Here is a 19,939-nt window from a genome sequence, read left to right as displayed (position 1 = left end):
CAAGATTCCGGTTCACCTCTTTGGGGTCATTGGGTATCTTTGTGTCAACCAGTATCTCAAGTTTCATTCAAGGTTATCTTTCGTCTTTACTACATCCTCCTGGATATGTTCCGTCTGGTTCCTCCGAGGGGGATAGATGGTGGCGTCTTGGATCAACCGGCTGCCGAGAAGTAGTACCTTTCGAATGACTCTGCGCCCCCCTGCAGATAGAACAGTCCCCACTTGTCAGGGTTAAGTTGTTCCAAGGTATTTCCGTGGCCTCCTCCGCGGAGGCTTTGCTCTCATGGAATCCGAACCCACGCCATCTTACAGCGGATGGGTTTAGTGTAAAGTCTCCCGGGACCCTGTTTTCCCTGTTCCCCGTTTTCAACTGTACTAGTCTTGTATCCATGGCTTCCCCTTAAGTCTAGTCAGAGGTCTGCAGGGAGATCCATTGCTTTTCCCACTGCCTGTCTAGTGCGATATCCTATTATTTCCTCAAGGACTAAGCAATATGCTCACGAGCTGGTTCCTATCTTCTTGTTTTTATTCTTTTTCTTTTTCCTTTTCGCACTGTATCCGATATCCAAAGTTCCGAATTACGCACACTATGGATCCATCCGTCGCTTCGACGCCCCTTCCGTCACGTGGGGATCCAGATTTCGAGACAAACTATAGCCAAAACCGAAACTAAAACAAAACAGCTGGTGTCGATCATTGACAAGCCTCGAGGGCTGGCCCAGCCGATGCAAGAAATTGCAGCCAGCGCGGGTGGAGGGGCGCCTCGAAGCGCGACAGGATCAGAGTGATATGGTCGGAAGTCAGCGGCCCGGAGACGGACTGGCTGAAGCTCTCAAATGACACTGTTACCGGCACCCGTCAGCTTGCAGTTTCGAGGGAATAGACAACGGTAAGACGGACGGGGGAAAACGAGCAAACTTACAAGCCAACAGCCTCGCCTGCGTCCAGATGCTTGCAAAGTGTTTGAGTAGCAGATGGAGAACCGTAATGTCGTGCTCGATACTCGCGCGGACCGCATTGTCCAGCATGGCCCCGGACTTGCGGTGCAGATCGAAGAAGATGAGAGTGGTGAAAATGGTAAAGGTGATGGCCGGGTCGACCGTGAGGCAGAATGCGCTGTCCCACTGCGCCGCAAGCGCCGCGATATCCTGGCATGTTTCCAGAACGCGCTGCCAGCTTGCCGGCCAGTCGGTTGCTTCGCCCTGCCCGCACATGACGAGGGAGAGAAGGAGCTGCGCCATGCGCAGGTGGAAGACAGTGATCAGCCGTGCGTGGTGGTCGATGGGCGCCTCGTTTGAGAATGCGCTGCGTCGCGGGTTGAGCCAGCCCGGGGGGAGGGCGAGACGTAGGGTGGTTAGCTGCCGTTCGACGAGGGCGACTTGAGCCAGGATTCCAGCTTGCCATTTCAGCATGTGCATGCGAAGGACCACCCCCGCCTGGCGCAAGGTGGCGGCCGTTATATTGTGGATGTTGTCGAGCAACGTCTCGGGGTCCGATGTGATGGCCGGGAGGAGTGCGGAGAGACCATTCCCGTCGGGTGGAAGGAGAATCGCCTGCGAGGCATTGGTTGCTTGATGACTGAGGCTGAAAGAGGTATTGATGATCGCATCGTCAATCAAGTACGGCGTTCCCGAGGCGAGATTGGAGTAGGCGTCGAGTCGGTAAAGGCGCCACCAAAGTGTGCGCCATTCCTGGATATCCTCTTCGCTGATCATGCTCCAGTCGAGGTACAACGCGCGCATATGGTCCAGACGATCCAGCCCGATACGATAGGCCATGCGGGTGACCCTGCCGATCCGCAACCAGGAGTGGTGGCCGGGGAAATCATGAAATTCATAAAACGCCAATATATAGGCCTTGCGGAACTGATCAAGGGATGGGGTGTCTCCGACAAGGTCAGCTTCTAGTAGGCTCGAGCTGAGCAAGGAGTCAAGCTCCTCGTCTAGATTCGGCCCGTCGTCACCCATAGAGAGGCGGGTCAATTTGCCTGTAATGATGGCCATGGTTGTGATCAGGTCTTGATTACATAGCGAGTTATGATAGCGGTGGAGAAAGCGGTCTTTGCAGAAGATGGGATTCGCATCCTGTGCGATATCAAAGAAGCCTTGGATGCTATTGCAGTAGGAAAACTTAGCTTTGAAGTGAGGTAAAGGAAAGGCTACGTACAGGTCTTCCTCTTGCTGGGTGGAGAAGTGCAGATAGCTAGAACACGAGGGACTGACGCTCGGGTGCTGCACTGAGCCTGCATGGGTAGACTGATCATGCGAGGCCAGATCCGCTGGGGTGGGAAGCTCGCCTGTTGGGGAACGAACGGGGTGGGGATCCGGCACAGCGAGGGTCCCGTCTGGGGAAGCTGGCCGCATACATTAGCGGCGCAGTATGGATTGATGGGGACTGGCACAGGTACCAAAGGGAATGCGGGATCTTGATCGGCGCCTGGTTTGCCGTGAACCACGAGATGGACCCGGCCTGCGTTTCACCAGGGAATACGTGCACGTCGTGCCGAGGTCAAAGCAGCGAGAGCAGGTTGGTCTCGCCAGGTTGCCTGCAGGTGTTTAGTAACTCGGTATCTCAAGCTGGCGGTGCTGGCAGACATTTGATCTTCTTCCTGCAGAGAGTCTTAGCGTGGTTGCTAGAGACCAGGGGCACGAGTGGGTTACCGGATGCACCGATCACAGACTCTGAGTGGGGGAGCGGGTGTCTCTTGGCTTGGATTCTCCATGTGTTATGTGCTACTTTGGTCTAAATGAAGGTGGGAAGGGAGGAGTGGAATGGACAGATTTTGCGCGGGTGATTATGGACGAAGCCATCAACTCATACGCGTCATCCTGGCCACCTGGGGCTGCACGGTGGGGCCACTGTTCCTCCGCGGCACATCTTTTCTCAACCAATCACAATTACTCTCGCCCCCTGAGAACGTTCAACTGGAATTTCCGGTACAGCACGAGATTCTAGTGCCCACACATTAGCTCGAGTGGCTCTTATGGGCGCACACCACGTACCAGAAGCCGCAATGGCAAGATCATGACAATCAGGCGAATTGTCCACGACATGGCCCCTTCCCAGATCTCCGGAGCGACACGCCTCCGCAACAGCTTGTCAGTAACCGACGCCGCATAGGCATTCGCCGGCATCCCATTTGCATTGCCCTGGTACTTGATGCCCTCGATGACGTCCTTGATGGGGAGATAGACCGATCCCTCTGGCGCGTGCAAACCGTGGTGAAGAATGTTGCTCTGCACGAACGCGGTGACAATCTCAATCACCTCGATCCCGAGCGGCTCGACCTCCTGGAGCGAGTGGGTTAGAAACGATCCCCTTGTGAAGCGACCACCGCAAGATGTGTCTGCTTACCAGCCGGAGCGTCCTCGAATACTGGCTCAGCGCAGCCTTGGACGCGTTATATGCGCTCTGCCACACAACGGGTATGTTCCGCGTCACACTCCCAATTTGCACGATGCGTCCCCGAGGCGACTGCCGGAGAAGAGGCACAAAGAGCTGGCACAACTGTATGACCGCAAAGACATTGATCTGGAACAGAGCGGCAACTTCGCTCAGCTCCAGGTCCAATGTCGTCGCCGCGTAGTGCGTTCCCGCATTGTTGATCAGATAGTCCAGGCGCCCACCTGTTTCCTTGAGGACACTGCTTTTCAGTCGTATAATACTGTCAGGATCACTCAGCTCGAGTGCGAAGGCTTTTATATTGCTGTATTTGCTGGTGAGTTCGGTGAGCGACTCGGTGCGCCGCGCTGTGGCGAGCACCGTGACGCCTCGCGCCGCAAAGGCCACCGCAAGCTCCCTGCCGATTCCACTACTGCAGCCGGTGATGAGTGCAAAGGAAGCGCTGTCTGCCATGGTGTAGCTTGTGTGGCTAAAGTAACCTGAACGTGGGTGATTAGTGCCGCTTATATCTGTAGTGCCGACTGGTGACTGGCCCAGGTTGTGCCGCAGGCACATGTCCCCTCCGGCTTCCACGTTGGTGGCTGAGAAGCGACCGATGCCGCTACCACCTTGGCTTCCTCCGAGTCAGAGAGTCCTTCCGTAAACGCCATGGTGGAGCTCCCGTCTCAGTTGATATGAATGTGCCAACGCAGAGGCACATTGGTGGCACGAGTGCGGCCCCAGATGGCGGATATACACGTGGACGGCCCTCATCCAAGGTGTCTAGGGTCACGGCCTGGGATAAAATCTAGCACAAAGTGTCAATCGCAATTGCAGCCATCCAGTTTGGGCGCCGCTTGTGCTGCCAGCCGGCTCCGCTGATCCTCCTGACCATCACAAACCTCGCATGTCTGCAACTAGCATTGCAGCATAGGCGGCAGGCAGTGACAACAAGATCATTCACGGTATTGCCGGCAAGGACTTTCACATGGCCTCTGATGCTCTCGACTACATCCTACCGTCGTTGTCTTGCTGTCGGTTAGTATTTGTGATCCATCGGTCGGAGACAGTTGACAATCCGATCTCAATATCCATCTGCAAAGGATAATATTCCACCGGAGCTACCCACATAAATTACCTACAATGGACCCCCGCCTCCTCTGGCTTGTTGGCTTGGCAATCACGGCACTAGGTAGTCGCGCGAACCATCATGCTCTGTAGTTGCGGACGACTCACGCTTCACGTTTTAAGGAGTACCTGTCCCTTTCGCTAAAGACGTTCCCGTCGGCAGTAAACGACAGATGGTGTGGTTCAATTCTGCACCGCGCGGTAACAAGTCGTCGAGGATGCCAAACTACTGCAGGACACGAAATGTATGCAGGTGGACAATAAGACTCTAACCCTAGTCCTCGGAAATACGCTGGCCAGCACCCGAGGACGAAAAAGTCGACACCGGCCAGGTGGACGGCGTGCGCGGCAGCGAGCCCAACGGGGCCTTCGCCGACGATGATGGCCTTGAATGGGGGACTACCAGGGCTGCTCATTTCGATAGTGGATTGTGCTGATCGACCTTGAGTCTTGGCCCTCGGCAGTGATTCTTTAGTAGTTTGCGCATCCCCCATCGGCGAGGCGTACGAGCGTTGTTCCGCGGAGGGATCGCCAGGTGGGCGTTCTTGAAGACGATGCGCGCGGTTCCTCGCTCGAGGGGTGAGACGGACCTGGGGCTTGTGCAGTCTTTTTACAGGGTGGGTTTCTGAAGATCCTCCGAGGAAGTTGTCCCGAGATTGCCACCGCTACAGCCCAACGGCCATTCGCAGTTCCACCCGCGGGGAGACAATACTACTAAGTAGGCTGGCTGCTGCCCGTTCGTAATAATGGTCCTCAAAGTGGCCATTCCCGGCTTGTTTATAACCCAGAATCCACCCCCTGCCCCTGCCCCTGCGGCGCCCTCAACACACCCATCACCCGTGGCAACTGCAACCACGCACCGTTCAGCAATCACCATGTCCAAACTCGTCTCTGTGGTAGTCATCGGCGGCTCGCACGCAGGCCTCGCAGTAAGCCAGAAGCTCCTCCGGCAGACCACGCGAGCAAAAGTCACCCTGATCAACCCTTCGGACGAATACTACTTCAACATCGCCGCACCGCGCTTCCTCGTCAAGCCCGAGAGCCTGCCACAAAGCAAGTACCTATACTCGATTCCTGACGCATTCCGCGACTACCCAGCGGACAGATTCACTTTTGTCAAAGGCCTGGTGACCGAGATCGACGTCGCGACCAAATCCGTCTCCGTCGCCCTGGCTGCGAATTCTGCTACGACCACCACCAGTCCTCCTCCCACTGCGACGTCGTTCGGCTTCGATTACCTCGTGATTGCCTCTGGCAGTACGACACCTGCGACGCTGGGACAATCAGGGGTGCGACTCCCATTCAAGGCGACTGCCTTTGAGGATACAAGAAAGGCAATACACGAGGCGCAGGAGAAGCTGCGCACCGCGAAGCGGATCCTCATCGGTGGTGCGGGCGCCCTCGGAGTCGAACTCGCCGGGGAACTGGCCGAGGTAGCGGGTCCCAAGAAGATCACCTTGGTGTCCCGGAGCAGCGAGCTGTTGGCGGGGGCGACTGCCCCTGTGCAGAGGACGGCGTCACTCCTCCTCCGCCAGCGGAATGTCCATGTCCTGACCGGGGCCACGGTCGTCGCCGCGGTGCACGAAGCTCACAGCCAGACCTGGAAGGTCGAGCTGTCCACGGGGCGCACGTATACCGTTGATGCCTATGTCGCCACAACAGGCACCATTCCAAATAACGCCTTTATCCCAAAGAGCTTTTTGAATGCCCAGGGCTGGGTCAATGTTGACAATCAGCTCCGCGTCCTAGAGGACGGGGTCAGCCGGAGTGATACCTACGCTCTCGGGGATATTACCTGCCATCCGTACCGGCTGCTCTCGCGAGTGCCTCTTCAGGGAGAGACCGTGGCAGCGAACATTGTGGAGGCGATTGAGAAAAGGGGCCAGGTTAGAACGTACTTGGCAGAAGCGCAGAAGAAGATGATGGTCGTCCCCGTGGGGCAATCGACGGGGGCAGGACACGTCGGGGGCTGGACGCTGTTTGGATGCCTGGTGTGGTACTTCAAAGGCAGAGACTTTTTGACGTACAAGGCTCCCAGGTTCCTGCGAGGGGAGGAGCATTAATTCTGTGAGGTAGTTGTTTGATTATTTCAGGAGTGATATGGTTAATATTACTAGCCCAATACATCTATCTACTTGGCCTTGTTATCTCCAAAGTCGCTGGGCAGCTCCGGGCCCCACACGGACAGCGGGCCAACAGGTTCCCTGCGGGTCGGATTATGCCTGTTCACAACATCTCCGTCGGCATAATGCTCAATCTTGAACCGCGAACTATCATACCAGTAGTCGAAGATCTGACTGCCCAGGATATGCCGTCCCACGCCCCAAACACTCTTCCACCCTTTCTTAGCCAGGTAGTGGTGCCCCATCAGCTGCGTGTCAAAGTCTGCCACCTCAAACGAGGTATGGTGGACGTACGTCGCGCTCACAGTGGGTGACGCCCGCTGCAGGAAGAAGGTGTGGTGGTCCGTGTACTCGTCGCCCTGGTCCAGGTGCATAAAGGTCATGACGTCCCTCTGCTTGAGCTGCGGGAGATACAGGATATCCGAGTGCACAAAGTTGAAGTTGCCCGTGTAAAACTCTAGCTCCGTCTCAAATTCCTTGCACACGTACCCATAGTGGCCCAGTTTGTGCACCAGCGCCGGCCCATCATGGTACCGCTGGAACTGGCCCTTGCGCGGTTTCTCAAACGGGGTATTAAAGGGTCCCTGCGAGACATGCGTCGCTGTCGGCGGCGCCTTCATCTCTTCCTCCCCAACCTCGCGCTCCGTCTGCCCGTACACCACGTGCAGAAATGTCCCATTCGGCCGTTCCAATGTCACCATCTCTCCTCCCCCCGGGGCGTCTTGCAGAGACTTGCGAACTGCGCCAGAAATTGCCGCCGCTTTGTTGAAGTTCTCCTCGTCCTTTGCAACATATGCCGCGCCCAGGAAGCGTGATCGCCCGGTTGGGCTCTGAGACGCCACGTAAATGTACGGGTCGCGTCCATACCCACGATAGTAGATTGTCTTGCCCTTCGACTCGGCCTCGACGAAGCCAAAGTCCTTGGCAAATTCAGCGAAAGCGTTGAGGTCGGCGTGCTCAAAGTAGACGTGGGCAATGCGGCTCAGCTGGACTTTGGCGGGCGAGTTCTCGACTATGGGGATAGTGGAGGGGGGGAAGATCCAGTTCTGCCATTTGGAGGGGAGCAGGGCGATCACGTCGAGCAGCCAGAGGGACATTGGTGCGTCTTCGTTTGTGCCCCAGAAAGTATGAACGGGTTTGTTTCGGCAAGTAGGTGACTGAATGAGGCTCTATAGGATAGACAGGATTGAGGACGCCGTCATCCCGCGACATTATTGCCTTTTTCCATGTCATGTTTTATACGACTGTTGTTAGTAAAGGGCACTGTGCCTTGTGACGACCGAGGCCTTTGTCTTGCACATTGGTGGATCTTGGTTGCCGCCGAGGAGGGAAACTGTCGGAGCGACCTTGGAATGGATGGAACCATCTGTGGGCAAATGGCCCAATTCACCCCGAGGCTCATCGCGAGTCGAGGTACCATGTCCCCACCACGGTGGCGGGTGCAGGACCCACACTCTGAGAAAGATCCTCCGCGGAGGAACTGTGCGCGCCTGAGCCCCAGGAACCACATGCCAACCCCAGCTCGACGGCACTGAGCTACTCAATTTAGATCCCAAGTCTCCTCCCCTGCAATTTCAACGATATCGCATAGTTCACTCTTCTCAGTCCCCGCCTGGTACAATGAGTTCATTCCAATACCTGTGTCATTTCGAGACAGACGACGGCTCGAGGCTGTTTACGAATTGCGCCTCGACCAAGCCCTCGATTGGAACGCTGGTGGAAGCATACCCGACGTACGAGGACCTGGTGCAGGGCCAGAATGCGACCACGGCCACCATCTCCAAGGTTGGTTTTATACTTACCAACAGAGAGTGAATGAACTATGCGGTTGACGGGACACCGTGTATATAGCTTTTGCCGCCTCTGCCACAAACGGGTGCCTCCATCTACTGCGTCGGACTCAACTACAGGAGCCATGCAACCGAAGCAAATGTACGCAAACCGGATCGATCACCCAACCTGAAAAGACACAGCAATGCCTAATCTGCTCACAGCTCAAAGTCCCCGCCAATCCGCCAGTCTGGACCAAGCCGTCCGCTGCGCTGGCCTCGTCCAACGAGACCATCCCCATCAGCCGCTTCTGCGCCTCGCATCTCCCCGACTGGGAGGTGAGCCGGCCTCCCCTACCCTAGCTTAATCCCCAGAACGCAGCACGCAGCCGTCGCTAACATAATAGATCAGGGCGAGCTCGTATTCGTGACCTCGCGCGAGTGCCGCGACATCACCCCCGAGCAGGCCCCCGAGTACATCCTGGGCTACACAATCGGCAACGACCTGTCATGCCGCTTCTTCCAGCTCCCCGAGCAGTCCGGCGGGCAGTTCTTCTACGCAAAGGCGTTTGACAAGTTTGCGCCCATTGGGCCCGTTCTGGTGAGTCCCAGCGTCTTTGGCGAGCAGAGACCGTTGGCTACGCTCATTACCCGGATCAATGGGGAGGTGAAGCAGAATACGGTGATTGGCAAGGACATGATTTTCCCGCCGGAGAGGGTTCTCAGCTGGATGAGTCAGAGTACGTTCACTCATCTACTCCCCGACGCCGTATGGCTAGCAGGGCTCTAACAGCAGATCCAGGCACAACCATCCCGGCATACACGGTAGTCATGACAGGCACCCCCGCCGGGGTCGGTATCTTCCAAAAGCCGCGGCAACTTCTCAAGGACGGCGATCAGATCGAGGTTGAGATTTCGGGGCTGGGAACGCTGAAGAACGTGGTCAGGTTCGAGGAGGGGCAGGATTCCATCATGTGAGGATACACACCATACATACCGCACGTATATACATAGGATGAGCGCGCATTTGCGCAACAACGACGCTCGTACCCATGAAAGCTTTTTGAGTAAGGATCTGAGTACTGATTTATGATTTCGCCTGATTTCCTGGGTGACAGAAAACTCGCTTGGACGCTGGTCAAGGCGAAACTTTGGTATCATTTTAGCCTGTGGTTGATATAAAGGGACGAGGAGATGTCTGCGTCCGCTGCCTACCCTGTTGGTGGATTGATTACCGCAATCCCTGTCTGCGATATCCAACTAGTTTGCCTCTTGTAGTAACAAGCAGTTCATCTACAATACATATACTTGTTATATCTTAATGTGAACAGACTCTATAAGCCCACCAAGCCTGGATACATTAAGCGTCAATCACCCTTGTTAGACGCCAAACAAAGTGATAAGGTATCAGCGGAACTCGGTGGGCACAGGGCGATGAGGAAGTCAGAAACCCTTGCTTGATACACTATCTTTAGGTTCTTCCACAACAAAGGACAGAAGCTACCAGTATATATTCTTGCTGACAATGGCAGCTGTCTTGGTGGAGGACTCGCCCGCTCAGCGTCGGCATCGTGGCGGTCGCGCGAAGTCGAGTCGCCAGTGAGTCGAAGGCAACGCGTTCAGAGATGTAGACATCCGTTCAGTACCCAGGATATACAACCTTCCCGCTGCACATGGACCCGTGAACCGCCGCTAATGTTCCTCCGCGGCGGATCCACTGAGGAGCATGGCTTGCTGCCAACCATCAGGCTCTCCCTTGTGCTCTGACATAGTGTAATCACGGGGGAGAGGAAATGTTGGGCGGGGTACCCGAGGCAGACTCTCCGCGAAGGAAAACACGACTTTATCCATCAAGACCGTTTCCCCGTAAAACGGGTTTACATATATAAAACCATGAACAGCGAGCACAACAACAACAACGAGCTATAATCATCTCTTGCCTACCAGAGCATCCTTTTACCGAACCTTCATTTATCTATCTACCCCACGCCAAATCGTCGATTAGCAATGTTTCAGGACCTTGTCCCAAGTTTAGGCGTCCTTGCTGTCGGGCTTATAGCTCTCCTGGTTTTAGATTACGTCCGAGTATCTCTTCGTCAAGGTCTCAGAACGCTCCCGGGGCCAGTGCTCGCTCGATTTTCCTACCTCTATCGCCTTCTGATGGTATATAATGGTGACGGTCCTGCTAATTATCGAAAAGTTCACGAAAAATATGGACCCATAGTGAGAGTCGGGCCAAATGAGGTTTCTGTCGCGGATCCAAACATGATTCCCGTTATATACGGGATAGGGAGCAAGTTTACCAAGGTAAGTACATCACAATTCCTGGTTCGCGGTCCGCATACTAAATGTGTTCATCCGGAAGACCCCGTTCTATGATACAATGGCACCCGTTTATCAGGGCGAGGTTATGGACAGCATGTTCACTGCCCGTGACCCCGTTTATCATAAACATCTCAAGAGTTCCGTGTCCCAGATCTTTTCAATGACAAACATGAAAAATTTCGAGGTGTACACCGACGAATGCACCCAAATATTCATGGACGCGATGCTTGTTCTAGAAGGGCAATCACTCGATTTTTCAAACTGGCTCCAATGGTATGCTTTTGATGTCATTTCTGCCATCACTTTTCAGAGACGCTTCGGGTTCATGGAGCAACGACGTGATGTCGATGATATGATCGGGAAAATCGACACCGGCCTACAATACGTGAAAATATTCGGCCAGTTGCCGTTTTTGATCCCGATAATGCGCCGTGCTTTGCTGAGCAAGCAATTTCAGCGGCTTAATTTGCTGCCGGATACGTTGGACCGATTCATGAAGGTGAGGGTGCAACAGTGTCGCCGAGGTTATCTTTATATTGGATCTTAATGCTAACCTAATTGATCAATGTGGTTGATTTAAGATCACAGAAGAGGAAATTGATCGATATGACCACAGTGTTGATAATAGGAAGGCTGGACGAAAAGATTTCCTTGCCCAGTTGAGAGAAAAAGAGGAACGTTCCGGCAAGATTTCCCACAGGGACATGATGAATCACCTATCCAACAACCTGTGAGTTATATTCATTTCCAAGGCGGCTACTTCTTAAGGTACTGATTATGCCCCTGCTTATAGTCTGGCTGGGAGTGACACCACTGCGATATCCCTACGTGCTATGATCTATTACATAGTTCAGACTCCTCGTGTGTACGACAAGATTCAACGCGAAATAGATGAGGCAGACCAACACGGCCGGCTTTCGAAGTTTATCACATATGAGGAGTGCTTGAAATTACCATACTTGTAAGACTGACCGCTTATCCAGGCATGTCTGTGGGCGCTTTTTAACATAGTGTATGCTAGACAAGCAACAATGAAAGAAGCAATGAGACTACATCCAGGCGTCGGATTCCCGCTGGAGAGGTATGTACCTCCGTCAGGTGCGGAAATCTGCGGTCATAGATTACCTGGAGGAACAAACGTCAGCATCTCAGCCCCCGTCATCCATCAGATCAAAGATATCTACGGCGAAGATGCCGATTGCTTCCGACCTGAACGATGGCTAGAGGCATCGCCGGAGGCGCTAAAAGCTATGGATCGGTATTTCCTATCGGTAAGCCCAAGTTATCCCAACATTTATTCCAATGAACCTCGACTGATTCTCCCTAACCTCTAGTTTGGACATGGTGCGCGGACCTGCATCGGCAAAAACATATCTATAATGGAGATGGGGAAATTTGTACCCCAGCTACTGCGCCACTTCAAAGTTTCATGGGCATCACCTTTGCCTGAATGGCAAACCCATGCATCCTGGTTTTGGAAGCAATCCGGGTTAATAGTACGTTTAGAGAGACGGGCAGCTCCTTGAGATCAATTAGCGCCTCTTGGCCAGGGGTTATACTGGACGTGCTGTGGAGTTCTCTGTGGTATATTTCTAAATATTCTTGCCTTCTGGGGTTAAGTGTACACGTCGTACAGAGATGTATCTTCTGGTCAAGAATCCAATATGGTGATGGGTTGTGGGCATCAGCGCAGTGCCACGGCCTCGAGCACAAAGTAAAGGGACATTCCTTGTTCATTGTCTTTAATTCCTCTGTATGTAAAGCAATCTGCAATGCGCTGCTAACCTCAACTCACAAATCCTACTACGGACAGACCCTGGGAGAGTCACTTTCCAAGCCGCCGTTGAACAACACGATTGTCTTCTCGATCAGTCCAGGTGCGAAAAAGCAGGAACTGCACCGCGATGACGTGATCCACCACAACCAGTTGTCCGCCATCACGGCCGATAAGTATACACCCGGCCGGGATAGCGGAGTTGGTTTATTTGTTGCCGGGGAAAAAGAACTATGTAGAATGGAGCTACGCGGTTTATTCCTGGTAGCCACCTCTGGGCTACAGAAACGCCGCCTTCTGTGGAGAAGGCTGTTTACGCAGAGCTTAACCCAGGGGATGCTTTCATCATGTTCAGTAGTTGCTTCCATGGCGGAAGCGCCAACCAAACAGAAAGTGAGGAAAGGTTGGTGTATAGCTGCTTCATGACCAAAGGATATCTTCGACAGGTGAGTTTGTTGACCAGCCCTGTCTTCTTCCTGGTAAGGGCGACTCCATATATGCGTCAGAGCGTGCAGCCAACCAAGAATGCCTCGCCAGGCTGTATAAACCTAGACTGGCGGGAAGTCACGTATATTGTTTACTGTATATTAGATCTGAGAGTAAAACTTCTGTTGCATTTACCCGCCGTCATCGAGGAGGCTTGGCCGGTACCTACCCTATCCTACCCCCAAGTGGGTACATACCCTTTTGGAAGAGAGACGAAATGCAGTGGCCTGGTTTATATACCTCCCCCGTGTTATCCTTGCTCAGAATAGTTATTATGAGCTTCTGTTCCCCGGTTCGCTTGGTCATCTCATTCAACCCCAGCAACAACAGGAACTTTATCCCGTGTTGGGTAGATACGGCCTAGTTGTCCGGCGATTGGACATGGAGCGGTGCGACAAATTCTATGTTTTGACTATTCCTGGATGGTGCAAGACTATGAAGGAATGAGGGTGCATAGCTATGATAGAGACCCTGAGGGAGTGAAGTTTGGTCTCTGCGGTAAGGTGATGGGGAAAGCAGATGCTCTCTCAGCTGGACTACCACCGAACCGGAGACATCTCCGCTTTGTAGGGAGAGGGGTAGTAAATACTAAGACATTTGAAGCACTCGGTTAAGTCAATTGAATCATGAATCCATTGTTCGGCAATATATTGGTTATAAAGTTTGGTATTTAGTCTCCATATCATTCCCGTACACCAAGAAACTTGCGTCAACAGCGTACATTCTTGCAAGGTGACATGTTGCCTTCAACAAATTTGGACAGGCAATACCACTGCCGGTACCATCCTTGCCAGTCGTGCCGGTTTATCTGCTGTAGTCTGACTCGCCGTAGTTCGATTCTCCGTGTCTGCTCGACCTAGAGTCTCCATAACCGGTAGAGCTGGTGTTGCCACGGCTGCCGTATTCAGACTCTCCATAGCGGCTGGATTTGGAGTCATCTTTGGATTCGCCGTAGCTCGACTCGTTTCGGTCGCTAGACCTGGAGTCGCCATAGCCACCGGAGCTGGTGTTGTCACGGCCAGTGGACTTGGATTCTCCGTAGTTGCTGGATTTGGAATCATAGTTGGATTCGCCGTAGCTGGACTCGTCGTTTCGCCTGGACTGACCATACCCACTAGAGCTGGTGTTGTCACGGGCAGTGGAAGTAGACTCTCCATAGCCGCTCGACTTGGATCCGTGGTTGGATTCGCCGTAGCTGGACTCATTTCGCCCACTAGACCTGGAGTCTCCATATCCACTGGACTTGTTGTCGCCGTAGCTCGACTCATCACGGTCGCTGGATCTCGAGTCTCCATAGCCGCTGGTTGATTTGGAGTCGCCGTAGCTTGAGCCAGTATTACGGCCGCTGGATGTCGAGTTGCCGTAGCCACTGGACTTGTTGTCATCGTAGCCGGAGCTGCCACGGCCGCTGGAGGTGGAGTCGCCATAGCTGGACTCATTGCGGCCGCTGGAAGTAGAGTCGCCGTAGCTAGATTCATTGCGGCCGCTGGACCGGGAGTCTCCATAGCCAGACTTGGAGGTGGAGTCGCCATAGCTAGATTCATCACGACCACTGGACCGGGAGTCTCCATAGCCAGACTTGGTGTTGGAGCTGCCATGGCTTGACTCGTTCCGGCTGCTGGAAGTAGAGTCGCCGTAGCTAGATTCATTGCGGCCGCTGGACCAGGAGTCTTCATAGCCAGACTTGGAGGTGGAGTCGCCATAGCTGGACTCATTGCGGCTGCTGGAAGTAGAGTCGCCGTAGCTAGATTCATTGCGGCCGCTGGACCGGGAGTCTTCATAGCCAGACTTGGAGGTGGAGTCGCCATAGCTTGACTCGTTCCGGCTGCTAGAGTTGCCGTATCCGGAGTTACCGTAACCACCGGAGCTGGAGTTGTTGTAGTAGTCGTCGTTGTAGCCCATCTTGAATGATTTGCTCTCTAGAGTGCAGAGGGATTGAGTTGTCGTTGTTGTTTGAATAACAAGCTGAGTGCAGAGAGCGCAGGCAGGCTTATATAGGGCCGGCTCACAAGTCACAGTCACCTTCAGGGGAGGGGGGGCGCACGCAATTCAATCTCCAACCAGACGGCCCACACCACACCTCCACGGTGGCTGTTCGTCGGGGTTCATTCGCCATTCCCGATCTCTGGTTCCGGAGGGGTAAAAGCATGCGATGCGTGTCCAATAACACGCGGGTAAGCTCAGAATTCCCAACCTGACTGTGTTCGCGCTCGAGCTAGCAGAGGGGACTTCCCCGCTTGGTTGTGCAGCTGGGCGTATGCACCGCCACTTGTTTTTCAGCCACATCTCCACCTCAGCCCCAGGCAGCCACAATCTCAATCTCTGCAAACACCAGAAGACTCAGCCCGCAGAGAATGATAGAATAACAGGCTCCCAAGGAGTTTGAAACTGTTTTCATAGATATGGAAAGCCACAGATAGGCTCTCTTGAGCCCCAGACGCACTCACAAACGGCTTGGTTGGATCTGAAGGCTGCAGCGAAATCTCTCACCCGAATCAGGGAAACGCAGATCGATTCAGCTGTGCCAGATTGCGCGATTACCCCACTATGGCGCCACAAAAACAATAGTTCAACAGAGGAGGAGGGGTAGATAGCTCTCGCGGCCGAGTCCGGCTTTGAAACTGAACAGGTGGCGGAAATCCGAATAATGTCTCGCTGGGAAAAGCAGACTTCATTGGCTTAGGGATTCTCATGTTATCGCGCAATTTCGTCCCTGGGTACAAGGAAAAAACTGGCTCTGAAAGCTTAACGGGTGCCTTGGGGAAATACTAGAGCCAGGCTTGCCCGATGGCCAATTTTCTGGCCTCAGCTTGCGCGAGTGGGTCCAGACTCTGGCTGGGACCTCGGACACTGTCGACATCCCCTCTCTGTTGCGCTGATCCTTCAAACCCCGGGATGCTCGGAAGAGACGCCATGTGTTTCGTTTATTTTTGTTGGGAACTTGCTTGTGGCAAAATTTGCCGCTCAGATCGATCGTCGCTGTAGCACATTCGAGGAACAGAGTAACTAGTTACGAGAAGATTAAGTTAGCAGAAAATGAGGAATGAGCGTATTCCTCAAAAATACAGAGGAGCACCTTAGTGTCTAAGAGCTTTACCACCACCCCGTTCCCAAATTCTTGCAGCCATGAACAATATTGTCCGATTATAATTATCCTTTAAGTCCACATCCACTTGGACAGTGTCAAGTAGAAGCTCCACCACGGCTTCATGACCACCTCGTGCAGCCCAGGATAATTGCAGTCCAATGGTATTGCCTACGCAGGACGCGATGAAGGACTGTCTCGAATCAGAGGGGGGATTCTCCAGATGGGAAGTAGATAGTACGGCACCAAAGGGTGAGAAACTTACCAGGGAGGTCACGGTTCTTTCCTTGGTGGTCCCTGCGGTATTGGCGACCTTAGTAGAGAGTAGAGGTAGGAAGTTGGCCTTGTAAGCAAAGACAAGGCAGTCCTTGTCTAGAGAATGCTATCTCTCCGTTCAGTAAAGGTTCGTACAGCTCTACCGTGTCTTACTGTTCTTTCCCCATCAACCAGACACGATTGCCTGGCTCAATAACGGCTGTGATAAGACAAGCAACATCGCGGCGACGCCTACGCCGACGACTTGCCATATCCGGACGCACACACTGTTCACTTTGATGCGGAACAACAGCAAGGCCGCGAGGCGTGGGCACACGACATGCGGTTCACGCCAACCTCGAGGCTTCCAGTTATACCCAACATCGATCTCAACAGCGGAGTCAAAGTCCCCATTATTCTTGTTCAGAAACATGAACGCCCGCCCATCCTCTCGGGACCAGAAAAGGTCGTGCAGCGCGCCCTCCTGATACGCGCCCCAAACATTCACCAGCTGCGCGAAATTATGTTCATCGTGGATGTTCCCGGCCGCAGGCCCAACCTTTAATATACGGCACATTATCCGCCCCACTGCCCCGCTGCGTCTGAGCATAGTGGCCCTGCCCGCTCCCGTACTCCTTGTCGCAGTTGTTTATGGCTGTCTTGTTAATCTTAGGGTCTGCGGGCGCGGACAGGAAGCCCGTGTCTCTAGGCAGCTTGTATGGCCGCCTACCAGACTATTGCCATCTTCCGGTACCCTTCGTTGTTGGGGTGCGTGTTGTTGATTAGGTCAGAGACTTCCAAAGCGTTGGCCATGTCTGCGAGGACGATCTTGTCGCCCGCGTCTCTGCGGCGTGTGTAGATCCGGCGGTAATGGATGTTGATGTCGGTCACGAGGGCTGGCTTGGCTGTGTTGGGGAGCAGAGTCGACAGGATTATGTCGTGTCTGGGATGGATGAGTAGAGGTAGTCTAGGAGGGCGTCCATGCGCTCCCCAGCGGTGCCGACAAAGTATTGCTGGGTGGCATCGTTTGTGCCCGCACTTTTGTTACAGATTCTGTATCAGCGTTGGGTCGGAGGGCAGGTCCATATCCCCTCAAACTGCAAGCGGGAGATTCGGGAAGGGGGACTCACTTGATCAATACAACGTTTGGCTTGTACCCAACACTCCTTGTTGCTTCCTGCATGACCTGCTCGATCCTATACGCAGGGTGCCCCTCGTGGCTCTAGGTAAGACTAACATGGTCAGTTTAATGAAACTCGAGCCCGCGACAATAGATAAATTCCAAAACCGCCAAAGCACTGGATTTCAATGGATGAGACAAGCTTACCTTATCGGACATAGCTCCACTGGCAACACTCCCGACGCCATGTTGACGCTCCAACCAGCATGGCGAAGCTGAGCACGGAGGGCCTTTCGATACCCAGTGCCGTCACTAGACTTGTAGCCCTCGGTGATTGAGGCTCCGAGGGGCAGAATGCGAAGGGTGAAGGAATCGGCAGCGCGAGGCTCCACACGAAGATCAACGCCAGGAAAAGAAAAAGATGGACCGTGGTCGGTATCTCTGACTTCCAGTGAGCCATGCCAGATGGTAGAGTTATCAAACCGGAGACCCGAGGGAGCAGCCGTGGTTGTACGAGAGAGCAAGCAGCCTGCTGCGAGGAGGACCGCGCCATTCAAGACGCCGCTCCAGGGCACCATATCTGCGGTTTGGGCTGTTAACGGTAGAAGGGCTATTCAGAAACTGGATGATGATATAGCATTGTTCCTTGCGGGCAACGTGGGATTTTATAACTTATTTTCAGCGTTCATTCTGCATTTGAGATGCCTCGTGCCATACTTGCTCATATCGAGCACTCGTTGTCCTGCTGTCTACCGAGGCAGGGTATCGCCTGCTGCGGCAACAGATATCTATCCTGGCATTGACAATTATCCCGCGCGGAGATTGCTTTCAGTCGAAGGGGGGTTGCCTACGCTACTAGTTCGAGGTGCGAAAGACCGACAGCCACTGGACGAGCACACATGTAGGGCAGAGCAATTTAGATCCTGGTTACAAGCTCAATCCTTGGATCGCTCTCCACTTGTCCGGGCGAAACGGCATGAAGGATGCAATATTTGCACCTCGCGCTGGAAGCGAATGTGACCATGACTAGATATGTTCAGGAGCGGTATCACTGACGACATACTATACCCGAATGTCTTGCCTGGTCCGCGCTTCCAGTGAGGAGTAGGATGCCGGACCAGGTCTCAAGAAGTCTCTGGCGCACGACCCGAGAGTACTCAACGCTGTGGATGTTATTGCCGAATATATTGCAGAATGCGTCAAATCAACGCGTCAGTAACAAGGTATGTGTACTGTGCCCCGTGTTCCATTGGCTGGTGATACATGAGAGACTTGTTGGCGTAGTATCGGGGCTTCAATCTACGAGCATTTCCCTCTAGCCGAGAAGCTGTCTTGGTCGAAATAATCAACCAGGGTCCGATAGTCAAGTATCGCGCGAGGCGAGCTGGCTCCGAGCGTACGGACGAGTGAGTTCATTAATGTCGGTTCAAATTAGACCAAATCCGTAGGACCTGTCGGCGGACACCTGATACTAGCTAAGAAGCGATGCCAGTGCACGAAGCAGAGCCCGACAAGCACACCACAATGGAATGAACTGAAAATCTGTAGGTACGGCCGGCCATGCGATTCACATCAGATACATTCAATATGAAAAGCCAAACGGCTTGGGTCCAAATAGGAATCAACCACACCCATCAATATAGACGGTGTACCGTACCTCAGCACATTGTCAAACGGGGGAAAATAGCCTGCAGCTTTAACCATTGAAGGCCCTGTCACAGCCATGGGCTACATTGGCCGGTTTTTGCCGCAGCTACTTTACTCGCATCCATGTAAAAGATTACGCTGGGGTCGCCCGAACAGTCGAGACCTACTTTCCTTTCTGTGCTGTTAGCTAACCGCGACATGCTCCGCGAGTAGCTGAACAACAATCTAGATAGGTCGGACTTCACTGTGATTCTGCCAAGGCGACACACACTTCAATCTAGGAAAGAGTTGCTTCGAGCTGGAGCCGCAGAGCCCTCGATAAGACCATCGAACCGCCCGTGGACTGCCCGTGCACAGCCCCTGGCAATCCGGCGCGGGCCGGCCAACATGCATTAGGCCAAGATGAACCCTGATTTGGAAAATCAGACTCCCGAGATCCTGCGGGCGGGCCGGCCTACTATAGTGAACCTATGATTTGCCCTTTTCCAGAACCAGCCGGGTTGTGTCATGTCGGGCCATCTACTTTTTGTTGGACTTAGTGCATTATCCCTGCTAGGTCAATTCGTTCTAATTCAGACCCTGGGCTTCTGGTACCTAGCTCGCTATATGTCTCATTTCCGGTGAAAGAGTGTTATCTAGTCGTACGATAAAATGCGCATCTCTGGCTCTTCGCTAGCGCCGTAAGGAACAGCCGAGCCCCAGCCTTAATGGCCACCTAGCCTCTTTCATTCCCTGACTCTGGCGACTCATCATCCACTTCTTGTTCACGTGGGGATTGCACCCCTGCGTATGCAGGTCCCGCCAATCTGTGTCCTGTTTTCCCCCGCCTAGCCCACCAGTTCTGGC

At 53.7% G+C, this 19,939-nt stretch overlaps 8 protein-coding genes across 8 annotated transcripts; 4 read left to right on the top strand and 4 right to left on the bottom strand.

Moving 5' to 3' along the window:
• Window positions 1-409: 409 nt before the first annotated feature.
• BJX68DRAFT_276637 (transcription factor domain-containing protein) lies at window positions 410-3,855 on the bottom strand (the record flags this gene model as incomplete). The annotated part of the gene is made up of 4 exons (XM_071048150.1): window positions 410-842; window positions 923-2,112; window positions 3,112-3,287; window positions 3,355-3,855. The coding sequence occupies 4 exons, from the start codon at window positions 3,853-3,855 to the stop codon at window positions 694-696; spliced, it is 2,016 nt and encodes a 671-aa protein (XP_070904176.1). The 3' UTR covers window positions 410-693.
• Window positions 3,856-5,348: 1,493 nt separating this feature from the next.
• BJX68DRAFT_276635 (NAD(P)/FAD-dependent oxidoreductase) lies at window positions 5,349-6,600 on the top strand. The gene has a single exon (XM_071048149.1). The coding sequence runs from the start codon at window positions 5,385-5,387 to the stop codon at window positions 6,570-6,572; it is 1,188 nt and encodes a 395-aa protein (XP_070904175.1). The 5' UTR covers window positions 5,349-5,384; the 3' UTR covers window positions 6,573-6,600.
• Window positions 6,601-6,640: 40 nt separating this feature from the next.
• Window positions 6,641-7,729, bottom strand: BJX68DRAFT_252264 (2,4,5-trihydroxytoluene oxygenase; the record flags this gene model as incomplete). Its single annotated transcript, XM_071042530.1, has 1 exon — window positions 6,641-7,729. One exon carries the CDS (start codon window positions 7,727-7,729, stop codon window positions 6,641-6,643), a length of 1,089 nt encoding a protein of 362 aa, XP_070904174.1.
• A 523-nt stretch (window positions 7,730-8,252) lies between these two features.
• BJX68DRAFT_252263 (fumarylacetoacetate hydrolase family protein) lies at window positions 8,253-9,583 on the top strand (the record flags this gene model as incomplete). Its single annotated transcript, XM_071042529.1, has 6 exons — window positions 8,253-8,417; window positions 8,484-8,564; window positions 8,627-8,740; window positions 8,814-9,141; window positions 9,204-9,375; window positions 9,520-9,583. 6 exons carry the CDS (start codon window positions 8,253-8,255, stop codon window positions 9,581-9,583), a joined length of 924 nt encoding a protein of 307 aa, XP_070904173.1.
• Window positions 9,584-10,561: 978 nt separating this feature from the next.
• BJX68DRAFT_252262 (cytochrome P450) lies at window positions 10,562-12,252 on the top strand (the record flags this gene model as incomplete). The annotated part of the gene is made up of 6 exons (XM_071042528.1): window positions 10,562-10,708; window positions 10,767-11,225; window positions 11,308-11,456; window positions 11,520-11,687; window positions 11,748-11,997; window positions 12,061-12,252. 6 exons carry the CDS (start codon window positions 10,562-10,564, stop codon window positions 12,250-12,252), a joined length of 1,365 nt encoding a protein of 454 aa, XP_070904172.1.
• Window positions 12,253-12,816: 564 nt separating this feature from the next.
• BJX68DRAFT_226028 (uncharacterized protein) lies at window positions 12,817-13,361 on the top strand. The gene has a single exon (XM_071038444.1). The coding sequence runs from the start codon at window positions 12,848-12,850 to the stop codon at window positions 13,253-13,255; it is 408 nt and encodes a 135-aa protein (XP_070904171.1). The 5' UTR covers window positions 12,817-12,847; the 3' UTR covers window positions 13,256-13,361.
• Window positions 13,362-13,368: 7 nt separating this feature from the next.
• On the bottom strand, window positions 13,369-15,354 carry BJX68DRAFT_114263 (uncharacterized protein). Its single transcript, XM_071035970.1, has one exon. The coding sequence runs from the start codon at window positions 14,886-14,888 to the stop codon at window positions 13,791-13,793; it is 1,098 nt and encodes a 365-aa protein (XP_070904170.1). The 5' UTR covers window positions 14,889-15,354; the 3' UTR covers window positions 13,369-13,790.
• A 1,159-nt stretch (window positions 15,355-16,513) lies between these two features.
• BJX68DRAFT_261682 (uncharacterized protein) lies at window positions 16,514-18,024 on the bottom strand (the record flags this gene model as incomplete). Its single annotated transcript, XM_071044207.1, has 4 exons — window positions 16,514-16,837; window positions 16,902-17,031; window positions 17,081-17,269; window positions 17,654-18,024. The coding sequence occupies 4 exons, from the start codon at window positions 18,022-18,024 to the stop codon at window positions 16,514-16,516; spliced, it is 1,014 nt and encodes a 337-aa protein (XP_070904169.1).
• Between the last annotated feature and the right edge of the window lie 1,915 nt (window positions 18,025-19,939).

The sequence above is a fragment of the Aspergillus pseudodeflectus genome, assembly GCF_044049435.1.
Source record: "Aspergillus pseudodeflectus strain CBS 756.74 chromosome Unknown BJX68scaffold_3, whole genome shotgun sequence".
Lineage (NCBI taxonomy): Eukaryota > Fungi > Ascomycota > Eurotiomycetes > Eurotiales > Aspergillaceae > Aspergillus > Aspergillus pseudodeflectus.
This window is presented reverse-complemented; position numbering and strand designations above follow the sequence as displayed.